The sequence below is a fragment of the Gigantopelta aegis genome, unplaced genomic scaffold (genome assembly GCF_016097555.1).
Source record: "Gigantopelta aegis isolate Gae_Host unplaced genomic scaffold, Gae_host_genome ctg3349_pilon_pilon:::debris, whole genome shotgun sequence".
In the NCBI taxonomy this organism is placed as follows: Eukaryota; Metazoa; Mollusca; class Gastropoda; order Neomphalida; family Peltospiridae; genus Gigantopelta; species Gigantopelta aegis.
The window spans coordinates 23,165-45,820 of NW_024533290.1; the positions used below are offsets into that span (position 1 = coordinate 23,165).

The 22,656-nt window shown below is 37.8% G+C and overlaps 1 protein-coding gene across 1 annotated transcript; it reads right to left on the reverse strand.

Moving 5' to 3' along the window:
• Nucleotides 1-1,038: 1,038 nt before the first annotated feature.
• LOC121392058 (glycoprotein-N-acetylgalactosamine 3-beta-galactosyltransferase 1-like) lies at nucleotides 1,039-22,393 on the reverse strand. Its single transcript, XM_041523451.1, has 4 exons — nucleotides 22,379-22,393; nucleotides 9,162-9,401; nucleotides 5,766-6,424; nucleotides 1,039-2,243 (listed from the first exon to the last, which is right to left on the reverse strand). Exons 2-4 carry the CDS (start codon nucleotides 9,358-9,360, stop codon nucleotides 2,106-2,108), a joined length of 996 nt encoding a protein of 331 aa, XP_041379385.1. The 5' UTR covers nucleotides 9,361-9,401; nucleotides 22,379-22,393; the 3' UTR covers nucleotides 1,039-2,105.
• Between the last annotated feature and the right edge of the window lie 263 nt (nucleotides 22,394-22,656).

Consider the following 22,656-nt stretch of genomic DNA (forward strand, 5'->3'; position numbering starts at 1 on the left):
GTTAGGTTAGGTAACAGTATTTACGTGCCTCTATCCAAAAAAAGTTCAAGTTTAGGAATGGATTTTTCAATCTATTTTGCAGGGAAGCATGACTCGATCCATACACCCTCCACCCCCTCCCTTCCCCATCGTTCACCGGTCCACACTCTCCTCCAGCATAAATTGCTGGACACGCACCTGGTTCAGGTTAGGTTTCTTGAGACATAATAGGTGTGAGAAAAACTATTTTGCGTGTCGGGCAGGATTTAGCCCAGTCGGTTGAGTGCTCGCTTCAGGTGCTTGCGTCGCAGGATTGAACAACTCAGTGGATCCATTCAACGGACTGGGATGGGTCTTTTTTCGTTCCAACCAGTGCACCACAACTTTCCTATATATGGGAAAGTGCATATAAAAGATCCCTTGCTGCATTAGCAAAAATGTAGCGGGTTATCTCTGATGACTACATGTACAAATGTTTGACATCCAATAGTTGATGATTAGTTACTTCACATACTCTAGTGGTGTGCGCCATTTCATATGTAACACCCTATCACCCTATATATGATGAAAAAACACAACAATTGTGCCGATATATGAATCCAAGTACAAAAATGATTTAACATTGAACGAAGTCCTAAATGTTAATATTTCAGTTCTACTAAATAGGTCACATTCGTTTCAAAACAAAAGCTATGTTTACAAAAGCTATGTTAATAAAAGCTATGTTTACAAAAGCTATGTTAACAAAAGCTATGTTTATAAAAGCTATGTTTACTCCTATAAAGCTAAGAAACCAAGTAAACAAAACATGGATAAAACATTAACACCTTTGAGCCATGTCATAATTGCCATTTTTAAAAAAGAGAATCCCAATTTCTTCAGTTTTTAATAAAATTTGACATTATTACTTCGACAGATTTGTGTGAATAAATTGTTAGGCAAGATTAATCATAATATTATGGCTTAGGTTTCGTACTAATACAGATCATTCTGAACAAATGACTAAACATTTGGCTCAATATCTCCACAAATAATCACAAAACATGTTAAATAGTGGTATATTTTTTACACTGCTGGAAAACATTTATTCTAAATTTACATATAACATTAAGATTAAAATTAGGTCATTTTTAAAAACAGAAATTGCATGAAAAAGTCACTCCTCGTATTGGAAACAAACAAGATCAGTGCAGCTATGCTTAATTACATTCCATACAGATTCTCCAATCAGAGATCAAAGAAATGTAACAACAATATTATTTAATTTCTTCTGTCAGGCATAATATAACATGAACCAACATTACGTATGTAGTGTTACACTCGTATCTAAGGTACAGCACATTAAACTTCATGGAATATCATTCACTATAAATATTCATGTGACATTTATTATGGAAACTTGCATTGATTAAATGAAGTAAAATGTCAATGAACATATCCGTTTTGCACGTTAATAAATAACCAGAACTCTTCCGAGCTGTTCACTATGGATAGTCCATGGTATGGGTGTAACATTCAGCTCCAGATATGATTTTAGGACTTTGTACTGATGCATGACACAAAGGATGCATGTTACAATCCTGACATTTTAGGGTCGCTTACATTATTTATGCATTAAACATGCAGAAACGTATACACAAATATCATATCCACACAGTATTTGCAGGAGAGATGTAGGTAATTTTAAAATAATCAGTTTGCCTTTGGAAAAACATCACTTTCTTTTTAAACATTGAAATAAACTCTCATTTCTCATTTTTCAGGACTTTTCACGATTTTTCAAGACTTGTTTGTCGATCTTAAAATTCAATATATCCATTCATTTTGTAACGGGTGTGAAGAGAACCTGTCACAAAAACACCACGACCCCAAACAATCATTTCCACACAGCAATTATCAGAAATTATATTTTCAGTTGCCATGTCACGCGAACGTGTTACACTCATGATCATTTTTAGCAACATATTTTAAATTTATTCTACATTGCATGCATGGAATCATAATATACTGACATTAAAAAGCTGGAAATAATAAATATTATTGCTTTTGAAGTGAATCATGTGAAATGAGCCATTTAAAAAAAATCACACACGGATAAAATAGAAACAGTCGATCACAAATAGTATTTAATGTTGGTTGAGATCCTGCGGGACGTTTTCCACGCCGTATAGTTTAGCGTGGTATATCAGATACTCCAGTGTGTCCATCTGGGCGCCCCGCACATAGTGGAAGGAAATCACGTAGTCGCTCAGACCGTCCACGCCCTGGAATAAACAGTAAACTCATTTAGAGCAACTAATGTTAGTCTCAGACTGTCAACTACCAACAGAGTCAGACCGTCCACGCACTGGAACAAACAGTAAACTCATTTAGAGGCAACTAATGCTAGGATAAGACTGTCAACTACCAGTAAAGTCAGACCGTCCACGCACTGGAACAAACAGTAAACTCATTTAGAGGCAACTAATGCTAGGATAAGACTGTCAACTACCAGTAAAGTCAGACCGTCCACGCACTGGAACAAATATTAAACTCATTTAGAGGCAACTAATGCTAGGATCAGACTGTCAATTACCAGTAAAGTCAGACCGTCCACGCACTGGAACAAACAGTAAACTCATTTAGGGGCAACTAATGCTAGGATCAGACTGTCAACTACCAGTAAAGTCAGACCGTCCACGCACTGGAATAAACAGTAAACTCATTTAGAGGCAACTAATGTTAGTCTCAGACTGTCAACTACCAACAGAGTCAGACCGTCCACGCACTGGAACAAACAGTAAACTCATTTAGAGGCAACTAATGTTAGTCCCAGACTGTCAACTATCAACAGAGTCAGACCGTCCACGCACTGGAACAAACAGTAAACTCATTTAGAGCCAACTAATGTTAGTCTCAGACTGTCAACTACCAACAGAGTCAGACCGTCCACGCACTGGAACAAACAGTAAACTCATTTAGAGGCAACTAATGCTAGGATCAGACTGTCAACTACCAGTAAAGTCAGACCGTCCACGCACTGGAACAATCAGTAAACTCATTTAGAGGCAACTAATGCGAGGATCAGACTGTCAACTACCAGTAAAGTCAGACCGTCCACGCACTGGAACAAACAGTAAACTCATTTAGGGGCAACTAATGCTAGGATCAGACTGTCAACTACCAACAGAGTCAGACCGTCCACGCACTGGAACAAACAGTAAATTCATTTAGAGGCAACTAATGCTAGGATCAGACCATTAGAAAGTTGGACAACTCAATGTTTGCGTTGTAATTTCCCCAACTCTCGACTTGGACGGCTGCGCACAGAGTAACAATTAATATACGCCGAGAATCGAGTTGTAAGAGCGCTCAGACTAGCAACAGGACAGTCGTAGAAGTCATGACGGCAGAAAGTTAGCCAACTTCCTGCTGGTAGTTAGGAGTCTTAACCTAGCATAACGTTTCTGTTGAACTTGTATTCAGGCTTCATGCCAGAAAATAATTCGAGGGAAAGTAATAAAAACAAAACACATAAGTGCCCCTACTAGGTAGTTATGGGGTTGAAATATTTTGAAATTGGACATTGCATTTCATGTCTTTTGGCAAATTTTAAACAGAAGTTCTCTAAATATTATATTACAATAATCTTTCTAAACTTTATAAAATGTATGGATTTATTTCCAAGACTTTGGAGTTCGTAAATATATATTAATAATATATATGAAGATATTATTATATATTTCAATATAATGTATATGTGATGATATTTTGATCTCAAAGCATCCAAACCTTGGCATGGCCATATTGCTCTGGGGACAATAAAAAATATAAGAAAAAAAAGAAAAAAAGAAAACACCATCGTTGCTGGTCGCAAGCTTAAGAGAAATAAAGATACGTGTTCACGTCTTGATTTTGTGAACGAGACCAGGTTAAAATATCTTCCTACAGAAATACAAACCCACGTATCCAGTCTGGCAAATTTCAAACATGCAACATAGTACACATTTTAACAAGTAATTATGTGGCACATCTACGTTCAATCTACATAATTATCATGGTTAGAAAGAGGCTAATGGAGTTTTTCTACCACAAGTGTTTACTGACAATCAGGTATATGTTTTTTTGACATCTTGGAATCTGAAGATGTTGCAGATAGAGATGATGATAATAATGTTGATGATGGTGATTGGTGATGGTGATTGGTGAGAGTGATGATACAAGTACTGATGTTGATTCAAACACTGAAGATCATACTAATGATCACAGTTCTGATAAAGCATGCACAAATTATGTAACACGTTTTACTTTAAAATATAGGATTTTGTTACTGTACATGTAAGTTATTTTGAATAATCTATGCACAGTATGTTGGTTACAATTTAACACTGATAGTCATAAAAAAACAACCTCAGATTGTAATTTTTATTTGTATTTGGCTTTATAAATGAGATTTGTCATGAAATTTACATACTATTCATATCGAGTACAATACAGTTAGTATTAATATGGCAAATAAACATTTTGGGACACACATTGGCCAAATATGGCCAACAATTGGCCACATTGATGAGATTGTAAAGCTATGTCTCCATGTGCGCGTATGCGTATGCGTATGCGTATGAGCGAACGTGTACGTACGCGTATGCGTAATGACTATCTCCATGTGTGCGTAGAAGATTGCATTAAAAAAAATTGGCATGATGTCACAACGTGTAAGTTGAGAAAGTGGCCACCGAAATATGAGTAGGGGGAAAGGTTCAATAATAATAATAATAATAGTTTAATAATAATAATAATAATAATAATAACAATAATAATAATAACAATAATAAATATATAATAATAATAATAATATAATAATAATAATAATAATGTTGAAAAGATTGAAATCACGAAAAGACGCATACAACGTTAGCTTCAAATTTGTCGGCAAATTTACCGATGACGTAATTTTATGGAAGAACGTGTCCGTACTGCGTGAGCGTAGATCAAATTTCGCTACATGTACCGATTCTGTGCGTACGGGGTTTTTTTTACGCAGACGCTCACGCATACGCATATGTACACATGGAGACACCACAATTTAAATACATAGAAGCGAATTTTTAGATACGCACACGTTCGCGCATACGCGCACATGGAGACATAGCTTTATTCTTTGGCGAGATCTAGACCACAAAATAGTACAACAAAATATTTAGAGTCTTATTAGATACAATATAACATATAATATAATATAACACATCTCTGACTTTGGTCATTTTTGTCCCCAAAATGACAATTTTGTCTTAAGTGGGGTTAATATGACTGCTATTTTTAGAAACAGCACTACTCTTTTTTACATGCAGTAGGCTCGTCAAACTTTCCTTACCTGAAATTCCGATTAAAGCCATATACCTCTTAGACTATATATATACATGTCGAAATTGCCAAATGTTTGACATCCAACAGACGATGATAATTAAATCAATGTGCGCTAGTGGTCACTGTGGTGTCGTTAAACAAAACAAACTTTAACTCTCTCGCGGTCAAAACCGTCTTTGTACACGACAGAAGCTATGAGTAGGCCTACACAGATTACTCTACAACTATTGACATACCATGTTTCGTTTCCGACATCAGTTCCACTTGATGTCTTTTGGATGGAATACAATGGTGTGTACGTGTGTGCATATGCGTGCCCACACGCGCGCGCGCGTGTGTGTGTCTCCCCTCACGAAGTGCATCAGTTTCACTGAATAAATTAGCAAACAACACAATTTAAAACCAAAACCAAAACCAAACACAAAGTTAAAACAACATACCGTTTTCACGCCATTCGCATCATATTTATACAGCCATTTCGGGATTCGTCCTGAAACATAGTCGTGTGGGTCAAGACAGTGGAATCTCGACTTGCCATATCTATCTGTGGAATTCTTCAGTTTGACTCCAAGGTTGCCCATACACTGACCGAACGCCTCATCCCCGCCAGTGCCGGTCTGCCGACAGACTTTAGGGTCACTCCCGGCCCTGCCGTACCGCTTCAGCGCTTCTTTACTAACTACAAAACCAGACCCGCCACTCGAGTACTCAAATGTTCCGATTGAATTAAAATGGTGACCGAAATATACGGGTTCATTAGTGTCTTTCTGTGACAAAAAATATCTCAGATTCTCCATGATGACGTAGGTGTCGTCATCCGCCTTCAGGAACCAATCAGCATCGTCCAGGTGGTGTTTGTACACGTAGTGGAAGCCGCCGAGGGTTTTCTGGGTCAGCTGACCTCGACCTTCGCTCACGTTGATGGCGACGATGCCGTATGTGTCGTTGACTTTGGAGCTGATGATGACGAGCTTGTTGCAGCGTCGAGCCCACGTCCTGACTACGTACTTCACTCGCGTCTCCACATTCTCTGGTGACGTCATTACCCAGCACAGAACACGCACTCGTTCAGCCAGTTCTCTCGCCACAATGTCAGAATCTGGGTAAAACAAGAATGCAAGTTTATTATATACATAGCTGTGAAATCGGTCGCAGATTCAGGCGGGGGTCCAATGAGCCCTCCCCCTATTTGTGGTCAAACAATATTATATTACAGAATACACAAAAAATGCAAACTTATCCCGCCCAACTGTCAAGGCCTTTTAAATTCTATTTTCAAAAACAACGGGTTTTGGGTACTTTCTATTAAGAAATCCTGGACCCGCGCCTTGAAATACATACATCTACAAAAACCATAAAAGTGATATTCGTTGACACGACATATTTTTACTGTATTTTAGTTCCAGTGAAAATATAAAAATCATGTTTATAATTTTGTGAACAAGTTCATAATTAAATTATCTCCCTTGTAAATTATCACGTGTTAATTATTGAGGTCAGTATAGCTTCGTCGGTTGTTGTTGTTTTTTTTGTTTTTTTTACCAATGCATCTGATCGTATTCGATAGTCCATGAAGTCCTCTCTCAATATCTGGTTGGTCCTTAACCATATGTCTGACGCCATATAACCGTAAATAAAATGTGTTGAGTGCGTCGTTAAATAAAACATTTCCTTCTTTTCCTGATCGTATTCTAATAATAATAATAATAATAATAATAACAATTTTAACAATTGTGACAATAAACATAGATAAGATCATATGAAGTGCAATTACGTTAAAATATCTAAAACTGATTAATTACGAAGCTAAATAAAGGTGACACAATGTTATGTCATTGAGTATAAGTTAAATTTTAACTTCGAGTTCGATTCATGGTTTGTTTTTGTGGGGAGAGGACGAACGCTTTGTCAGGTATTATTTTTGCACAGCAGTACATTTGTATTATTAAATAGTTATTAATTTAATAATTAAATAAAGATAATTTTTATTCATATTTCTTTTAAAAAGACTGTGGAAAAGTAAATTTTCTGCAAAGGTTCAAGCGGAACAAATATATCATGGCGTTACATTTTCGATAGGATAAGCAAAATATATTAACAAAAAGGAAAGATATTTTTAAAAATTAGGTAAGATGTATATAATAAATAGACCATTTCAAGGGGGTGTGTAATACGATTTTTATGCAAACTCGTGATGTGTGAAAGATATATTTTAACTCAATGTTTCGCATTTCGTGTAAAGCTGATTTCACAAATCACTCGTTGACATAAAAATCATATTCGAGAAAAACCCAAATAAAATTGCCTCTATTTATTGAACGATACCATAACACAATGTAAACGACGGCCGTTTGGTGTTCCATATATGATTATTTCGACACTCAGTTCAGATGTAGAAATTGGAAACCCAATGTCGCCACAATGGTTACTCCTACCAACAAGCATCTGTTTGCACTCCCCCAACCGGTCTCGGTGGTGTCGTGGTTAAGCCATCGAACTGGTAGGTATATGGTTCGCAGCCCGATACCGGCTCTCATCCAGAGCGAGTTTTTACGACTTAATGGGCAGGTGTAAGACAACTACACCCTCTTCTCTCTCAATAATCACTAAAAACTAACCCACTGTTCTGGACAGACAGCCCGGATAGCTGATGTGTGTGCCCAGGACAGCGTGCTTGAACCTTAATTGGATAGAAGTATGAAATAAGTTGAAATGAAATGAAAAAACCATGAACTAACAATATTTTGGACAATTTTTTAACCCTAACAGTTCAATATGTTTAGAATTAATAAAATAGGTACTCAACACATTTTATTTACGGTTATATGGCGTCAGACATATGGTTAAGGACCACTTCATAGGATACTCTTTCCGATTAGCAGCAAGGGATCTTTTATTTTGCACCATCCCTCAGACAGGGTAGTACATACCACGGCCTTTGATATATCAGTCGTGGTTCACTGGCTGGAACGAGAAATAGCCCAATGGGCCCACCGACGGGGATCGATCCCACACCGACCGCGCATCGAGGGAACGCTTTACCACTGGGCTACGTCCCTCCCCATATCAACACAAGAAGGATTTGAATTGTACGGACCATGAACCTAGTTTGGTGTTACTGGGATCTAGACCCAACAAATGGCTTTACCCTTAATATCTGTTGTATCTCGTTTTCCTTTGTGTACATACCAACACAAACTCCAAGCCCAGCATACTGAATTCACTGACATCATCTGAACTGGACGAACAATTACAGTTAACACTTTCACACACAATCGATTGTGGCTTCTTGTAATTGATCGTCATATCGGTACAGCCAAACCGATCCATTTTCCATTATAATTATCGACCATTTGAAAATCACTACTACCAGTAACTGAAAAAAGAGTAAAGTTTGTTTTATTTAACGACGCCACTAGAGCACACTGATTTTTTATCTTATCATCGGCTATTGGACATCAAACATATGGTCATTCTGACACTGGGTTTTTTTATAGAAGAAACCCGCTGTCACCACATAGGCTACTCTTTTACGACAGGCAGCAAGGGATCTTTTATTTGCGCTTCCCACAGGCAAGATAGCACATACCATGGCCTTTGTTGAACCAGTTATGGATCACTGGTCAGTACAAGTGGTTTACTTACACCTACCCATTGGGCCTTGCGGAGCACTCACTCAGGGTTTGGAGTCGGTATCTGGATTAAAAATCCCATGCCTCGACTGGGATCCGAACCCAGTACCTACCAGCCTGTAGACCGATGGCCTAACCACGACGCCACCGAGACCGGTACTAGTAACTAAGTATTGAAACCAACGTTACATATGTGTTGCTTACGGTTACTGGAGTCTACGTGACGATTAGCTGCGGTGGTCCTGTCCAGTATGTTACGTAGTAGTTGACTTGCTTGCTGGAAGCGTGTTACTCTGTAGATCGCATGTGACGGTGTCGTCGTTAACAGTGACACCGTGGTGTACAGAATGAACGCCACAGACACCCCAGCTATAAATGCCAGGTATTCGCAGAAGACGCGCATAGTTAAGGAAGACGTTTCGCCACTAAATGTGATGAGATCACCTGGAACAATAAAATACGCACATTTATTATCCACATAGTTCAAGATGTATCACAGATAAATATATATATAAATAAAATTGTATATATTGGTCAATTTTATATATTTTCACAATATTTTGCTTATAGTCTTTCTTCATGCATGTTTATCTTATAGCCATTTAACGTGTATGTATTTGTAACAAAAATGTCCATCTCTTCTATATAAAAGATACAAGGTCCAGCACTCGCCATTTTGGTGCGATTTTCCCATGTCTCGATTATCTTTTTTTTTACGAAATGTTCGATTATCTGCTGAAATCCAGTACAGCGGAAAACGCAAAATATCAAAGTAGCAGGGTTTCTGCCAGAGGGTAAAACGAGTATGGCGCCATATCCACATTTTTTGGGCAGATTTTATTTTTTTGAAGTTGACCTTTTGACAAAATGAATGATTACTGTATGCTTTTCTTAACCCTAACTCTAAACCTAGCCCATTTTCTTTCTGAGGGAGGCTCGCCATACCACTTGTCGACTGCGGTTGCATTCAGCACACACATTCTAAATATTCAGTTCCATAGAGCCATACCCAAAAATTTCTTTCTGGATGAAACTCGGAGTACAACATGTTGCATACTTGCACATTGTTCGTACACTTTATTTTTTTATTCAGTTGAATTAAATAACTAATCGCCATCAAACCTAAAAACATTATGTCGGACACGAAAGTTGTGGATGTTAAGGGTCCAGATTCGGTCACAATGTTCCATCTCATCTCATTGGTTAATAACTTAACCAACTTTTATAAAACAAAGATGAATATACCAAAAATTACATATATAATACATAATACATGTACATATATACTAATCAACCATGACGTAGCCATGAGTTTATATTGGAGGGCAACCCACACTATGTATGTACTGATGTATGAATATCTATATATTGTATGTATGTCGAGGTTGACTGTTACATACATAGATATTAACGCACTGGCGCAGGGGATAATTAAATCCTTTCTGGACTCACAAATTATCACATGCCGTTGCTGGGACTCGAACCTATGGCACCGAATTGCCCGCAAATTTCCAGACTAACCACGATGCCTTCTGAGTTATTCATGTATGTATTGATGTATGAATATCTATATAGTGTATATATGTCGAGGTTGACTTTTACATACATAGATATTGATGCACTGGTTCAGAGGATAATTAAAACCTTTCTGGCCTCACAATTTGTCTCATGCCGTTGCTGGGACTCGAACCTGGGGCACCGAATCGCCCGGAAATTGCAGACTAACCACGATGCGCTCTGTATGTATGTATGACTTTTTTTAAAGTTAAAGTTTGATTCATGGCCACCCCCCCCCCCCCCCCCCCCCCCCCCCTACGCCACTGAACCATGGATCTAAGAGATAGAGTTTTAGGGGTGTGCACCCTTCATTTTAAAATGCCCGAAAAATATTTAGTGTTTAACAGATGCATGCACAATTAATTCTTTGGTCAGCTGAATGTTTCTTAATGTAATTTTGACTATTAATCTAGAGGACAAAATGAAAAAATGGACGCGGCGTGCTGTAAAAGGTTTGCCACCTAAAATCATATCTACATATATCCAGGATAGCAACCTAGGTGGACAACCTAGCCAATAACCTACTGAAATTGTTTTATTCGCTGTTAAATATGATGCCCCTCTGTGAAATTTATGCAGTGTCTTTCACTTGCCCAGTAGTCCGTCACTGATCTGGTCTCTTTTTGAAAAGTATTTACTTTATGTTTGAAGTTTATTCCAAATGGATTTTGTCCAAGGAATCCGATGGTGCTAACCGATTTTTGATAAAGTGTGTGCAACATGACCCCTCGGACCACCCCATCCCCCATTTTGTGCTGGGGGGGTAGCATGAAAACTTACTTATATATGTAAATGTTGGTCGATTTGGATACTTTTTGTAACGATTTATATCAATTTAAGGATGGCCAATTCAATAAAATAATTTTCTAAATCCAAGATACCAAATTTCCAAAGATGGCCGTCATAAATAGAGAAATGTTATCAGATATGGCATCTAATATACAGACTTTGTATACAAGTATCCAAATTGTTGGCAAGGTTGTCCACCTGGGTTGTGATCCTAGATATACGTAGATATGATTTTAGGTGGCAAACCTTTTACAGCACACCGGGTCCATTTGTCGAAAACAAATAGGGTTTTGCCCCCTGGGTATGTTAGGTGCTCTTTTTCTACCTTTCATCCCCACTATGAGTATTATAGCTGCCCTTTTTAAACCTTGCACCCCTCAAAAATATCGGGTCCACCTCTGATAATATACATTATATTAGGTATATGGTCCAGTCCCAAGAATACAATGATTAATATTACCAACAGTACCATACACTAATAATAATGTCTATTCAAAATAGCTCATATTGAAATAATATGAAAACTATGTATGCTAACCAAACGGGTTTCGTTAACATAGGTTATTTTGCGATGGTCAGCCTCATCAGATGGGTAAGTTACTTAATTAATTAATTAAAACATAAACAAATGTCCGCCATTTTGGATCCACAGAAAATGCACCTAAAGAGAGATGGGTAGTGGGCCATCAATGTTATCTAATAATTCAAAACATTTAAACTTTGTGTCATGGTCAATGAGCAATGGATTAACAACTTTATATCACAAAACTAGACACTTGTCTTGATGATAAAACTAGTATTGTTCAATAACTAATGGTAGCCTAGTTAGTCCTTGTATTTTGTACCAGTAACAACTATTGATGTTTTTGTACTACAGATAAATGTTGCAACTATCGTCAACGAACATGCGGTTTTCAACCAAAGAAACACTGCAATTGTGTGTGGCACTACCAGTATTCCCGTGCGGTCTCTATATTAAACATGTAGAAATAAAAAATGGCCGTTTTACAAGTTAGGTCTCACAACATGGTTGACATCCGAGCGAGTGTTCATTGATCACGGTCCACTATAGTTCCTAATTGTGACATATGTTGTGGTTCACATATTCACTTCTAGGAATTGGGGAAGAATTAAAATAATGTGTATGTTTAATGGTAAGCCTTCTGGCTGTATTTTGTTCATATTATTTTGTAATAGTTTGCATTGACTTTTTCGGACATGGGTGTATAGCGGAAGAGACAGCCGGAGTTACTCGGTTAAAGGGACACACCCCAGTTTTTAAACACTAAGCCTAAGGCATATTTTTTAGTATTAGAGCCGTTTTTTATAACTTAAGTCATATTTTACTTATATTGTATTGTTCAGGTTGTCCACTTCCGTACATTCGAAGTGTTTTTGGTGATCCTGGTGTTTTTAATATAATAAAATGCATTTCTCATATTTTTTTAAAAACGCACGTGCGTCTGAGAAGTAAAAGTTATGGAGTCGAGTTTTGGTATATTTTTAGAGGGTATTTCACCGTATCAAAGTCACAGACTCAGCTTTCACTCAATTGTAACTTTATCCAAATGTGTTACAAGTTTGTAGATTAACTAAACTTAGTGTGCATTTTCATGGGCTGAAACTAGAGTCTGTCCCTATAGGTTGTAATGTACCAATCACGTGATTCCCAGGTCAGAGGTTAAGGAGTAAACCGTAACTATAGCTGTGATTGGTGGATATATGTGACACTGGTTATTTGTGCAAATACTATGACAAATGGGTATCAGTTCCACATGTTTTATTACCTGAACAATTATTACACTATTGACATTTTGTACTTGTTAATAACCGAGGTGGCAATGAAAATGTTAACTGGCATCTTGTGCGGATCCGAGGTTGGGTACTGTAAACTTCCTGTAAGTGCTTAAAACGATATGTGACAGTAGATGTTTTTTTTAATAATTATCAATGGGAGGTACCACACTGTCAGCGTATATACTGGCCCGCTGGTTTGAAACATTATGTTAATTTTATTAAAAATTGTTACTATGGTCGTCAATAGGAATTTATTTGCTCTAATGGAACCTATATGTAATGAACCACCTGTTAGGACCGGTACTACAGCCAAATGCGGTCATATAGCGAAAAACTGAGATGGAAATGTTCTCGATTTCAGAGTCAAAATAAATGCGGACGGAGCGACAGGAGGCGACTCGCCAACCAGCCGCACCGTCTGTGCAGATGCGGGAAGTGGAGCAGCCAACCAGTGCACCGCGACCAGCGTCACCGTCGAGACCCCCACCCACGGATGTTGGGGCTGTCAAGAGGAAGGCCGTGACCCCCCCCCCACCCCCCCCCCCACCCCCCCGGGGGACTAACCAGCCAAGACGCGGCCTTCTACTTCCTCTTCGGGTGACTGGAGAGTGGCAGCGCGGAAGATCAAAAGCCAGTACTTTAAGTACTTGGTGGGAGACGTCACGGACCCCGACAGACTGCCAGACGGGGTGTACGAGGAAAATTTCAAGACGTTTCCCGATGGCCATCAGGTCGCCATCCACACGATCAAACTACGGCGAGTGGAAGCTATTGTAGTGACGTCGCGCCGGGATGATCTTTACCGACAGGGATTCCTCAGCCACTGAGAGAAGTGTCCGAGTCGTTAGGGTCCATGACCATGTTTAGACCCATAGGCAGACTCAACTTCGTTTTTCACCTTTTCTACACAATAGTATTGTATAACAAGCAATAACATTTTAAATTTGCATTGTAGGTACTGGGGATTTTTTGTAAGCATACGGGTGTCAGAAAAATCACACTTTTAGTAATTCTGTGAGGAATCAGTAAAACATTTATAATTTTTAAAACAATTTGAAATTATTTCAAATTTCTTCACAGAGATGACAGAGTACCATCTGGCAACGTGTTTATATAATTAAATTTGCTATCAGGCGGATATGCGCGTGCTAAACTACGAAAAATACTAATACCGCGATACCGTGGAACCCGCGATACCGTGAGAAAGGAGTACATTAAAAACAAAAGTCCGTTTGCTTAAAAAGGGAACAAATGAATTGGCATATAAATTAATAAAGTTAAACTTCGTATAAAAATATATTATTACGTTTTAAACTCATACCAACTCAAATAAATAAATTTGAAAATCAGTGTATACAAAACAAAATTCGTTAAAAAAAATTGTCATCAAATTACAAAGACTAAATCTTTTGTTTACAGTGCAGGTATGAAGATAACTGCTAGAGCAGCCATCGCAGAGAATGCACGGTTCTACCTTTAGTTTCAATGTACTGCATTATCGATTGTTTCCATAGCAATACAGCTAAGGCTTGTTGTAGCATTTTTGTCTTCACCCCTGTATTAAAAATTATATCAATGTATATAATTTGATGTCAATTTGTTAAGAAAACCTGTTTATTTAAACAGAAATATTTAAAGTTTGTTTTGTTTAACAACACCACTAGAGCACATTGATTTACTAATCGTCGGCTATTGGATGTCAAACATTTGGTTATTCTGACAGTCTTAGAAAGGAATGAATGAATGAATGAATGTTTAACCACACCCCAGCACGAAAAATACATCGGCTATTGGGTGTCAAACTATGGTAATGCAAACAAATAAGGTGATGATCAACATCAATATAAACATTCAAAATTTAAATAAAAACAGTGTAAAGAACTGTGCAAAAATACAAATATCACAGATAGATACTGACTTTTACTAACAATTTCAATTTGTGCTGTATTGGCCATTCTCAAAGAGAATGTTACACCCCTGCACCACGGTGAGGTTACAGCACGCGCAGGGGTTCTCAAAGAGAATGTTACAGCACGCGCAGGGGTTCTCAAAGAGAATGTTACACCCCTGCACCACGGTGAGGTTACATCACGCGCAGGGGTCTTAGAGAGGAAACCCGCTAAAATGTTTTCATCAGTAGCAAGGGATCTTTTATATGCACCATCCCACAGACAGTCACAATGCGATTTCATGACAGATTTGGTGGTGGACCGGTTATGGTTTGGGGTGGTATTACTATGACTGACAGAAACCCCCTCCATATTGTGCAAAGAAGGGTCACCGGGCAGTACTACCGGGACAACATACTGACCCCCTTTGTCGTCCCGTTTGCTAGACGTGTGGGTCGACTGGGGGGGGGGGGGGGGGTTCAGGACGACAATGCACGTGCTCACCGTGCACGAATCGTCAATGCTCGCCTCCAGCAGCACAACATCTATCGAATGCCATGGCCAGCAATGAGCCAAGACCTTCCCCTCACTGAACACGTATTATTATTAATATTTTTTTCTTTTGGCCTAAAGGTGAGAGAGTTGCTTTGATAATTATTGTTACTTACCTCAAACGAAGTAAAATTAGCAGCCAGTTATTTTGGTATTTCCCGGAAAATTTGGCTCTGATCGTTCATTATAAAACTTATGTAATATAGATTCGATTTAACCAATGGCAACAGGCAGTAAAATATATTTGCATATGACGTTTAAAATCCATATATGGGCAACAAAGAATGGTCACTTGTTGTTACCTATATTGTCGTAAGACTTCCCCTTTAACATATAAACCAAATTTAGTTCGTTCAGTACAGTTGTCAAATTTAATGTTCAAATATGTAGGGCCGGATTTATACACTCTCTTTATATGTTACACGCGTGTAACTACATACATTTACAATGCTGTAACACCTGTTGATGTCTTACACGCGTGTAACTACATACATTTACAATGCTTTAACACCTGTTTATATGTTACACGCGTGTAACTACATACATTTACAATGCTTTAACACCTGTTTATATGTTATACGCGTGTAACTACATACATTTACAATGCTTTAACATCTGTGTTTAAGAAAAACACGCTTCGTAAATTCGGCCCGTATTGTTCTGATGTGTAATGTATTTCCAGGACAACTCTTCGCCATCTACGGTCCTGTATTTCATATACTTGTACACATTCTTAAAGGGACATTCTGAGTTTGCTGCATTGTAAGATGTTTCCGACAAATAAAATATTTGTACGATTAAACTTACATATTAAATATATTTTCTTGTTTAGAATATCAGTGTCTGTATATTCAATATGTTTCTGGTCGTCTTAATATTTGTAAGAAGCCCAAACTGCACCGACCAGTGATCCATAACTGGTTCAACAAAGGCCATTAGTCGGGCAGAATAAGGGTTATACCTGGAACTAGGGTACATACGATGTTTTATGATGGTTTCATGTCATTTAGGATCTCCTGATTCAGAAACTGTATGATGACACTTTGTCATCATTGAGCAATGTTTTTGACGGTCATTTTAAAAGCACCACCCCAGGCTAAAAAAATTACTGTTTTTTCTGTTCGGCCAATTGCATTATGCTATAATGTTTTATTTTTACAATATTATTAGAAGATCCATACCTATTTGGATACCTTTTACAAACACTAAAGAATAATACAAAACAACAACACAATAACAACATTTCAGGTGCGTTTGCTGACAGCCATCTTGGTTTTCAAAATGTCCGCCATTTAAACATTTGTTTTTACAATATTACCGCACCCAGGCAACTAAAACAATTGCTTAAGTTATATACAGGTAGGTGGGAATGTTTTCACTGCATAAGCAAGACTATTTGTAATCTGTATTGGTCAAAATAAAAATGGTAACATTTTGGTTTAAAAATAACAGATTTAAAAATAAAAATCCCAATTTAACCTAATTTACACCTTGCAAGGAACATCATATTTTGGCATAATTTCTGAAATTAAATATTGATTTGATTTTAACTAATGTCTATAATATACTTTAAGAGTATTTCCATGCATTTATGCCAGACTAATATTCTATACTTATATTAAAGGGATTGGACTATCCTCAGTTTTTAGCCGTTTCAACATTTTCGACAAATAAAATATTAATGCATTATTAAAATTAAAATTTATGTTTTCTTGCTTAGAATATGATTATGTCTATAATCCATGTATTTCTGGACATTGTAATGTTTTGTATCTCAATATCAATTTTTGTCAAAAATAATTTTGAAAGTAAATATTTGTAATATTTTTCAACAGCCAAACGAAATTTTAAAACATTGCGATCAAAAGTCATTCCAAATGTATTTATTAGTATAATGCTTTATGTGTAAAACATTTTAAGGTAAGATAGTGTTTTAAAAGACCTGAAAAAGCCGTTTGTGTGTTTATTTTGTTGGTGGGGCTGATGTTTGCCCAAATTAAATACAAATGCACGAATCTGGATACCAACGTTTATTTATATTAGCATTACTGCCAAACACAGATTACAAGTAATATTGTGGTTAGAATGATGGAAATACATGATGAACACATTTCAGGCTAGCTCATTCTGCCCGAATATCTCTATTGTTTTTGCCCGAATTTGAGTGATTTTCTCCAGCACATGGTGGGCAATTGTCCCCTGCCCCCTGACACGTGCGCTTATGGGAACAATCAGAAGTCTTGCTAGGTCTTAAAACACAGGTCAGTCCCTTTAATAAACTTTAGAACCAGCACCTAAAATGTTACCAATTTTGATATGTCATATATTAAAAATATTTGTAATATATAACATGCTTTACTTTTAAAAGAATTGTATATCTTGGTTATCTGGTCTAAAACCAAGCTGGAGATAGAACAGTACTTTTAAAAGTAAAATTACATTTTTTAAACATTTAACTGTTAAATTAATAAAATCACATGTACCAGATATCAGGTGAAATTATTTACATACGTAAATGCAGGAATAAGCTGGTAGCTGTCGAATTTCTTTTGCTATGGAACGTTTGCATCTTAAATATGGTGCAGATTATATAACAATAGAGACGTTTTCCTCTAAATAATCTGAGAAATATTCTTTAAAAAACCTTAATGTTCCTTGCTTGAAATATCATTCTGTGCACATCCCTGGGGTGATTCAGAGGTCCTTTCATTTCAGGAAGCTATATAAAGGATTTTAGAATATGGCTGTATACCCTCGCGACTTTCGTAACCTCTTTTGGAATCTGTGCAGAAATACTGTTATCGTCTTTTATATGTTAATGCAAGATTCGTAATCATCAGTCATGTTACATACACTCTGTCAATCTTTATACTAGTTATGTGGATTACTGTAACCAATTTTGTTGGAAAATTTTGTTCGTTTAAATGGTGAAGTCTCTTTACAATAACAACCTACTTTGAATTGGCTGCCTCCTACTTTGATACATAATTTACAGTGAAATGTGATATTCATGTATGATGACATTACTGTCTTTCATCAGTCATTTTCATCATGCATGGTTTGAAGCTTGTTGCATGTCCTATGTCATATATTTGCAGACAATGCTGCAAGTTAACTCTGCTGTTTGACATGAGCAGTTATTCCTGAAGTAGGCATTTTTAGCAGTACATGCACATGTCATTACTTTCATAAGCTCTGGTGGACCACTGCAGACACACCAGTACAATGACTGGGTATGTTGTTTATAATTTTGGATATATTCAAATTCAGTTCTGGTGATCGGCAGCTTTTCTCAGTATGCTTTGTAGATTTGCTAGCTTGATGTGCTCAGCCAGAGCAGGGTAAGTAGGATACCGACCTTTGAATCAATTACTTGGGAAGATGGTGTGTTTTAAGTGTTTCATACAAATGTTATATTGTTTTGTTTTGTATAGCAAACTACCAAACGATTGTTATTCGCGTATACTGGATGTACCTTCAGACCAACGCTGTGCTTCAACATTACTGATACAGCCCTTAATAAAGAGGTAGCTGTCTGTGTTACATCATGTGATGTCATATACTGCAAGTACCTGGACAGATTGGTCTCCCAAGTGTTTGGGTTTTTTTAGCTGTTGCAGTAATGTTAATCACTTGACCGTAGGCTTTTGTCATGTACATTTGAACAGAATATTGCCACTGCCAGCAGACAAATACCAGCAATGCAAATATATCAGTATCGTCAGACACCACCTGTCTGTGGGGTTTTTTTGTTCTCTACGACGTCTCCATACAAGTATCCGACCATCGGCAATATGGATACAAAACCTGCTCTCGTTTGAAAAGATGACATGTTCCCATTGTTGATTTCTCCAATTCCGGTGAGCCTGGGCCCAGTTACGCCGAACTAGTCGGTGACATCTTGTTAGAATCTGACCAACATAAGGACGTCTGTTATGCAGTCTTGCCTGTCTCAAACAGCGACGAACTGTATCACCGCTGATTGGTATGTTGCGTGTACCAATAGTCTGTTGTGCTGTGGATGATGCTGTTAAAAAGCGATCTCGTAGATGTGACGTCACAATGTATCTGCCCTATTAGACGTCACTCTATGTCTTCTGCTTCGTGGTTGATCTGCAACTGTGTTGGTTTGTTGGAATCATTGGATGAGTCTATGTATTGTAGACTGGTGTACACCAACGTGTCTGCCAACTCTTGGGACTGTTCATCCGGCATGTAAACACCCTAAGGCTCGGTTTCTGTTATCTATGCTAAGATGTGGCACTGAGAAAACACAATTCAATATGCTTTAACAAAACACTATCGATTTGTTTTGACTTTTATACCCGCTGTTACATACACGGACTTCATAAGGAACGTGCAAAATGGTTACTTCTTTTCATTATTCATAGTAGTCAGAAACATATTAAAATGGTGTGCTTCAGTGAAAGTAGCAACCTTTTAGAATACTGATTATTTTCCTGCAAGTAATTTTTTTTTTCTTCTAATTTTGATACAGTTAATTATTTGCATCGAATCGAAAATTTTCGCGTTTCTTTTGCTGTTCAAGATGGCAGCGTCAGCGTCCGGCGGTTAATTTATATATATATATATATATATATATATATATGATATATATATATACACACACACACTGTACGGGGATTCGTCACCAGTGTTGTTGTTTGGAAAAATTGGAAAATATTAACCGAGTCTATGTATTTTCCAAGACGGCATTATTGCACTGTTGTACAAACACTTGCCAAAGGGTGTTCGGGTTTACAACATTCATTCTAAGTGGATCAGTCGGAAAAGATAACTCACAGTTATTTTCCTCCATATCCTATTAGCTCATTGGGCACTCACCTCAGCTATCTGGGCTGTCCGCTCCCTCAGTTTATATAGTTATCTTATTCATATATATTGTTTATGGATAAAATATAATCGAAATAAATATCAGGTCCGTAGCCAGGATGTTGAGGGGGGGGGACTCGCTCTGGATGGCCTCACACACCTACCCATTGCCTCGTTAAACTCGCTCTGGATGGCCCCACTGGCACCTACCCATCGATACGTTAAATATATCTATATGGCCTCACACCTACCCATTAGTCGTTAAACTCGCTCTGGATGGCCTCACACCTACCCATTCAGTGGTTAAACTCGCTCTGGATGGCCTCACACCTACCCATTGAGTGGTTAAACTCGCTCTGGATGGCCTCACACCTACCCATTCAGTGGTTAAACTCGCTCTGGATGGCCTCACACCTACCCATTCAGTGGTTAAACTCGCTCTGGATGGCCTCACACCTACCCATTGAGTCGTTAAACTCGCTCTGGGTGGGCTCACACCTACCCATTGAGTCGTTAAACTCGCTCTGGGTGGTCTCACACCTACCCATTGAGTCGTTAAACTCGCTCTGGATGGCCTCACACCTACCCATTGAGTGGTTAAACTCGCTCTGGGTGGTCTCACACCTACCCATTGAGTCGTTAAACTCGCTCTGGATGGTCTCACACCTACCCATTGAGTCGTTAAACTCGCTCTGGATTGCCTTACATCTACCCATTGAGTCATTAAACTCTCTCTGGATGGCCTTACACCTACCCATTGAGTCGTTGAGTTTAAGACCGTGGAAAATTGCTCAAAAATCGAAAATTGTCTAAAAAAATAAAATTTCGCTGGATTTTTTTTTAATTCACAAAATTGTTTTTGTTATTTCCAAAACTGTTTTTCTTTTTGGTCTACGTCGATCCAAACTAAAATAATAGAGGAAAAAAACCTACTCAGACAGCTAGCTGTTTTGTGGTATAGGCCCACGAAATACACAGAACACACAACTCGTCCACCCCTTGCAGCAGCGGCAATGGTACAGCCCAAGCATGTCGGATGTTTACCGGACAAAAGACACACAATGAATGAATGAATGTTTAACGACACTCCAGCATGAAAAATACATCGGCTATAGGGTGTCAAACTATGGTAATGCAAACAAATACGGTGATGATCAACATCAATATAAAAATTCAAGATTTAAATAAAAACAGTGTAAAGAACTGTGCAAAAATACAAAAATCACAGATAGATACTGACTTTTACTCAAAATAATACTTTCGTGTCGCTTATAAGAAAAAAATTACAAATATTGCACATTTAGCATAATCTACAATCAATCCCAAAGTCATAAGAGCCCATAATATCGAGAAATTGACACATTTGTTTACAAACTTTGACGTTTTCACGAAGTTCGCAACAGCAGACATATGGAGTGCGCATGTGCGGAGAGTAAGACAGTTCGTAAATTTTACTTTTTTCAGTTAATAAATGACGGATTATAATCTGCACCAATCAAAAAAATATGTACACTGATAGCTCGGCAAGTATCTCAGGCATTAATTGGCTAGCGAACTGGGATGAAACCGCCTCCTGTCAAAATGCATGACACGGGGAATCCCTTCGAGTCTCCGATTTTAGCAGGCAAACCTCAAGCTTTTCCATTAGGAATGAAATTTAAACGATTTAAAAACATGAAAAATGACGGTTGAAAAATCAATCGGAAAAATATAACAAAACTATTTTCGGGTAGAAAACTGGTTAAAGTTCCATATTCTGAGCGAACTGGCTCGCGATCGCCGTTTTATTCAAATATAAATGGTGTTGACAGTGAAAAAGCTAATGTTAAAACGTGACTTAACCATTGAATTTAATTAGTCAGCGCTCAGTGAGCAAACTTCTTGTAATGCGGACAGAGAGACAGACAGGACGGAGATGATACCTATGGTCCCCTCTGGTTGGACCGGTAGGGGACTAATAACATACCAGTAATACATATGTGAAAACAAGAGAGAAAACTGTACCTCTGCCGCCTCCTGTCGCTACAGACTGACACACGGTGGAGACGACCACCTGTATTGATCTAGTTTCTACAGAGTGTCTACTTGGCTGGAGAACAGTAATCGAAGTCAGCCAGGAAGATGTTTTTCTTCAAATTGTCCACAGACTGGCCTCAAAATTACCAACTTAGTCACGTGTTTATGATTTGCATACAATTTTAAATGAACCTTTTGAACTTGGAATTTGCGTCCAGAAATGATTAAATCCACCAAAAGAAATTAAACCAGCAATAAATAGAGCG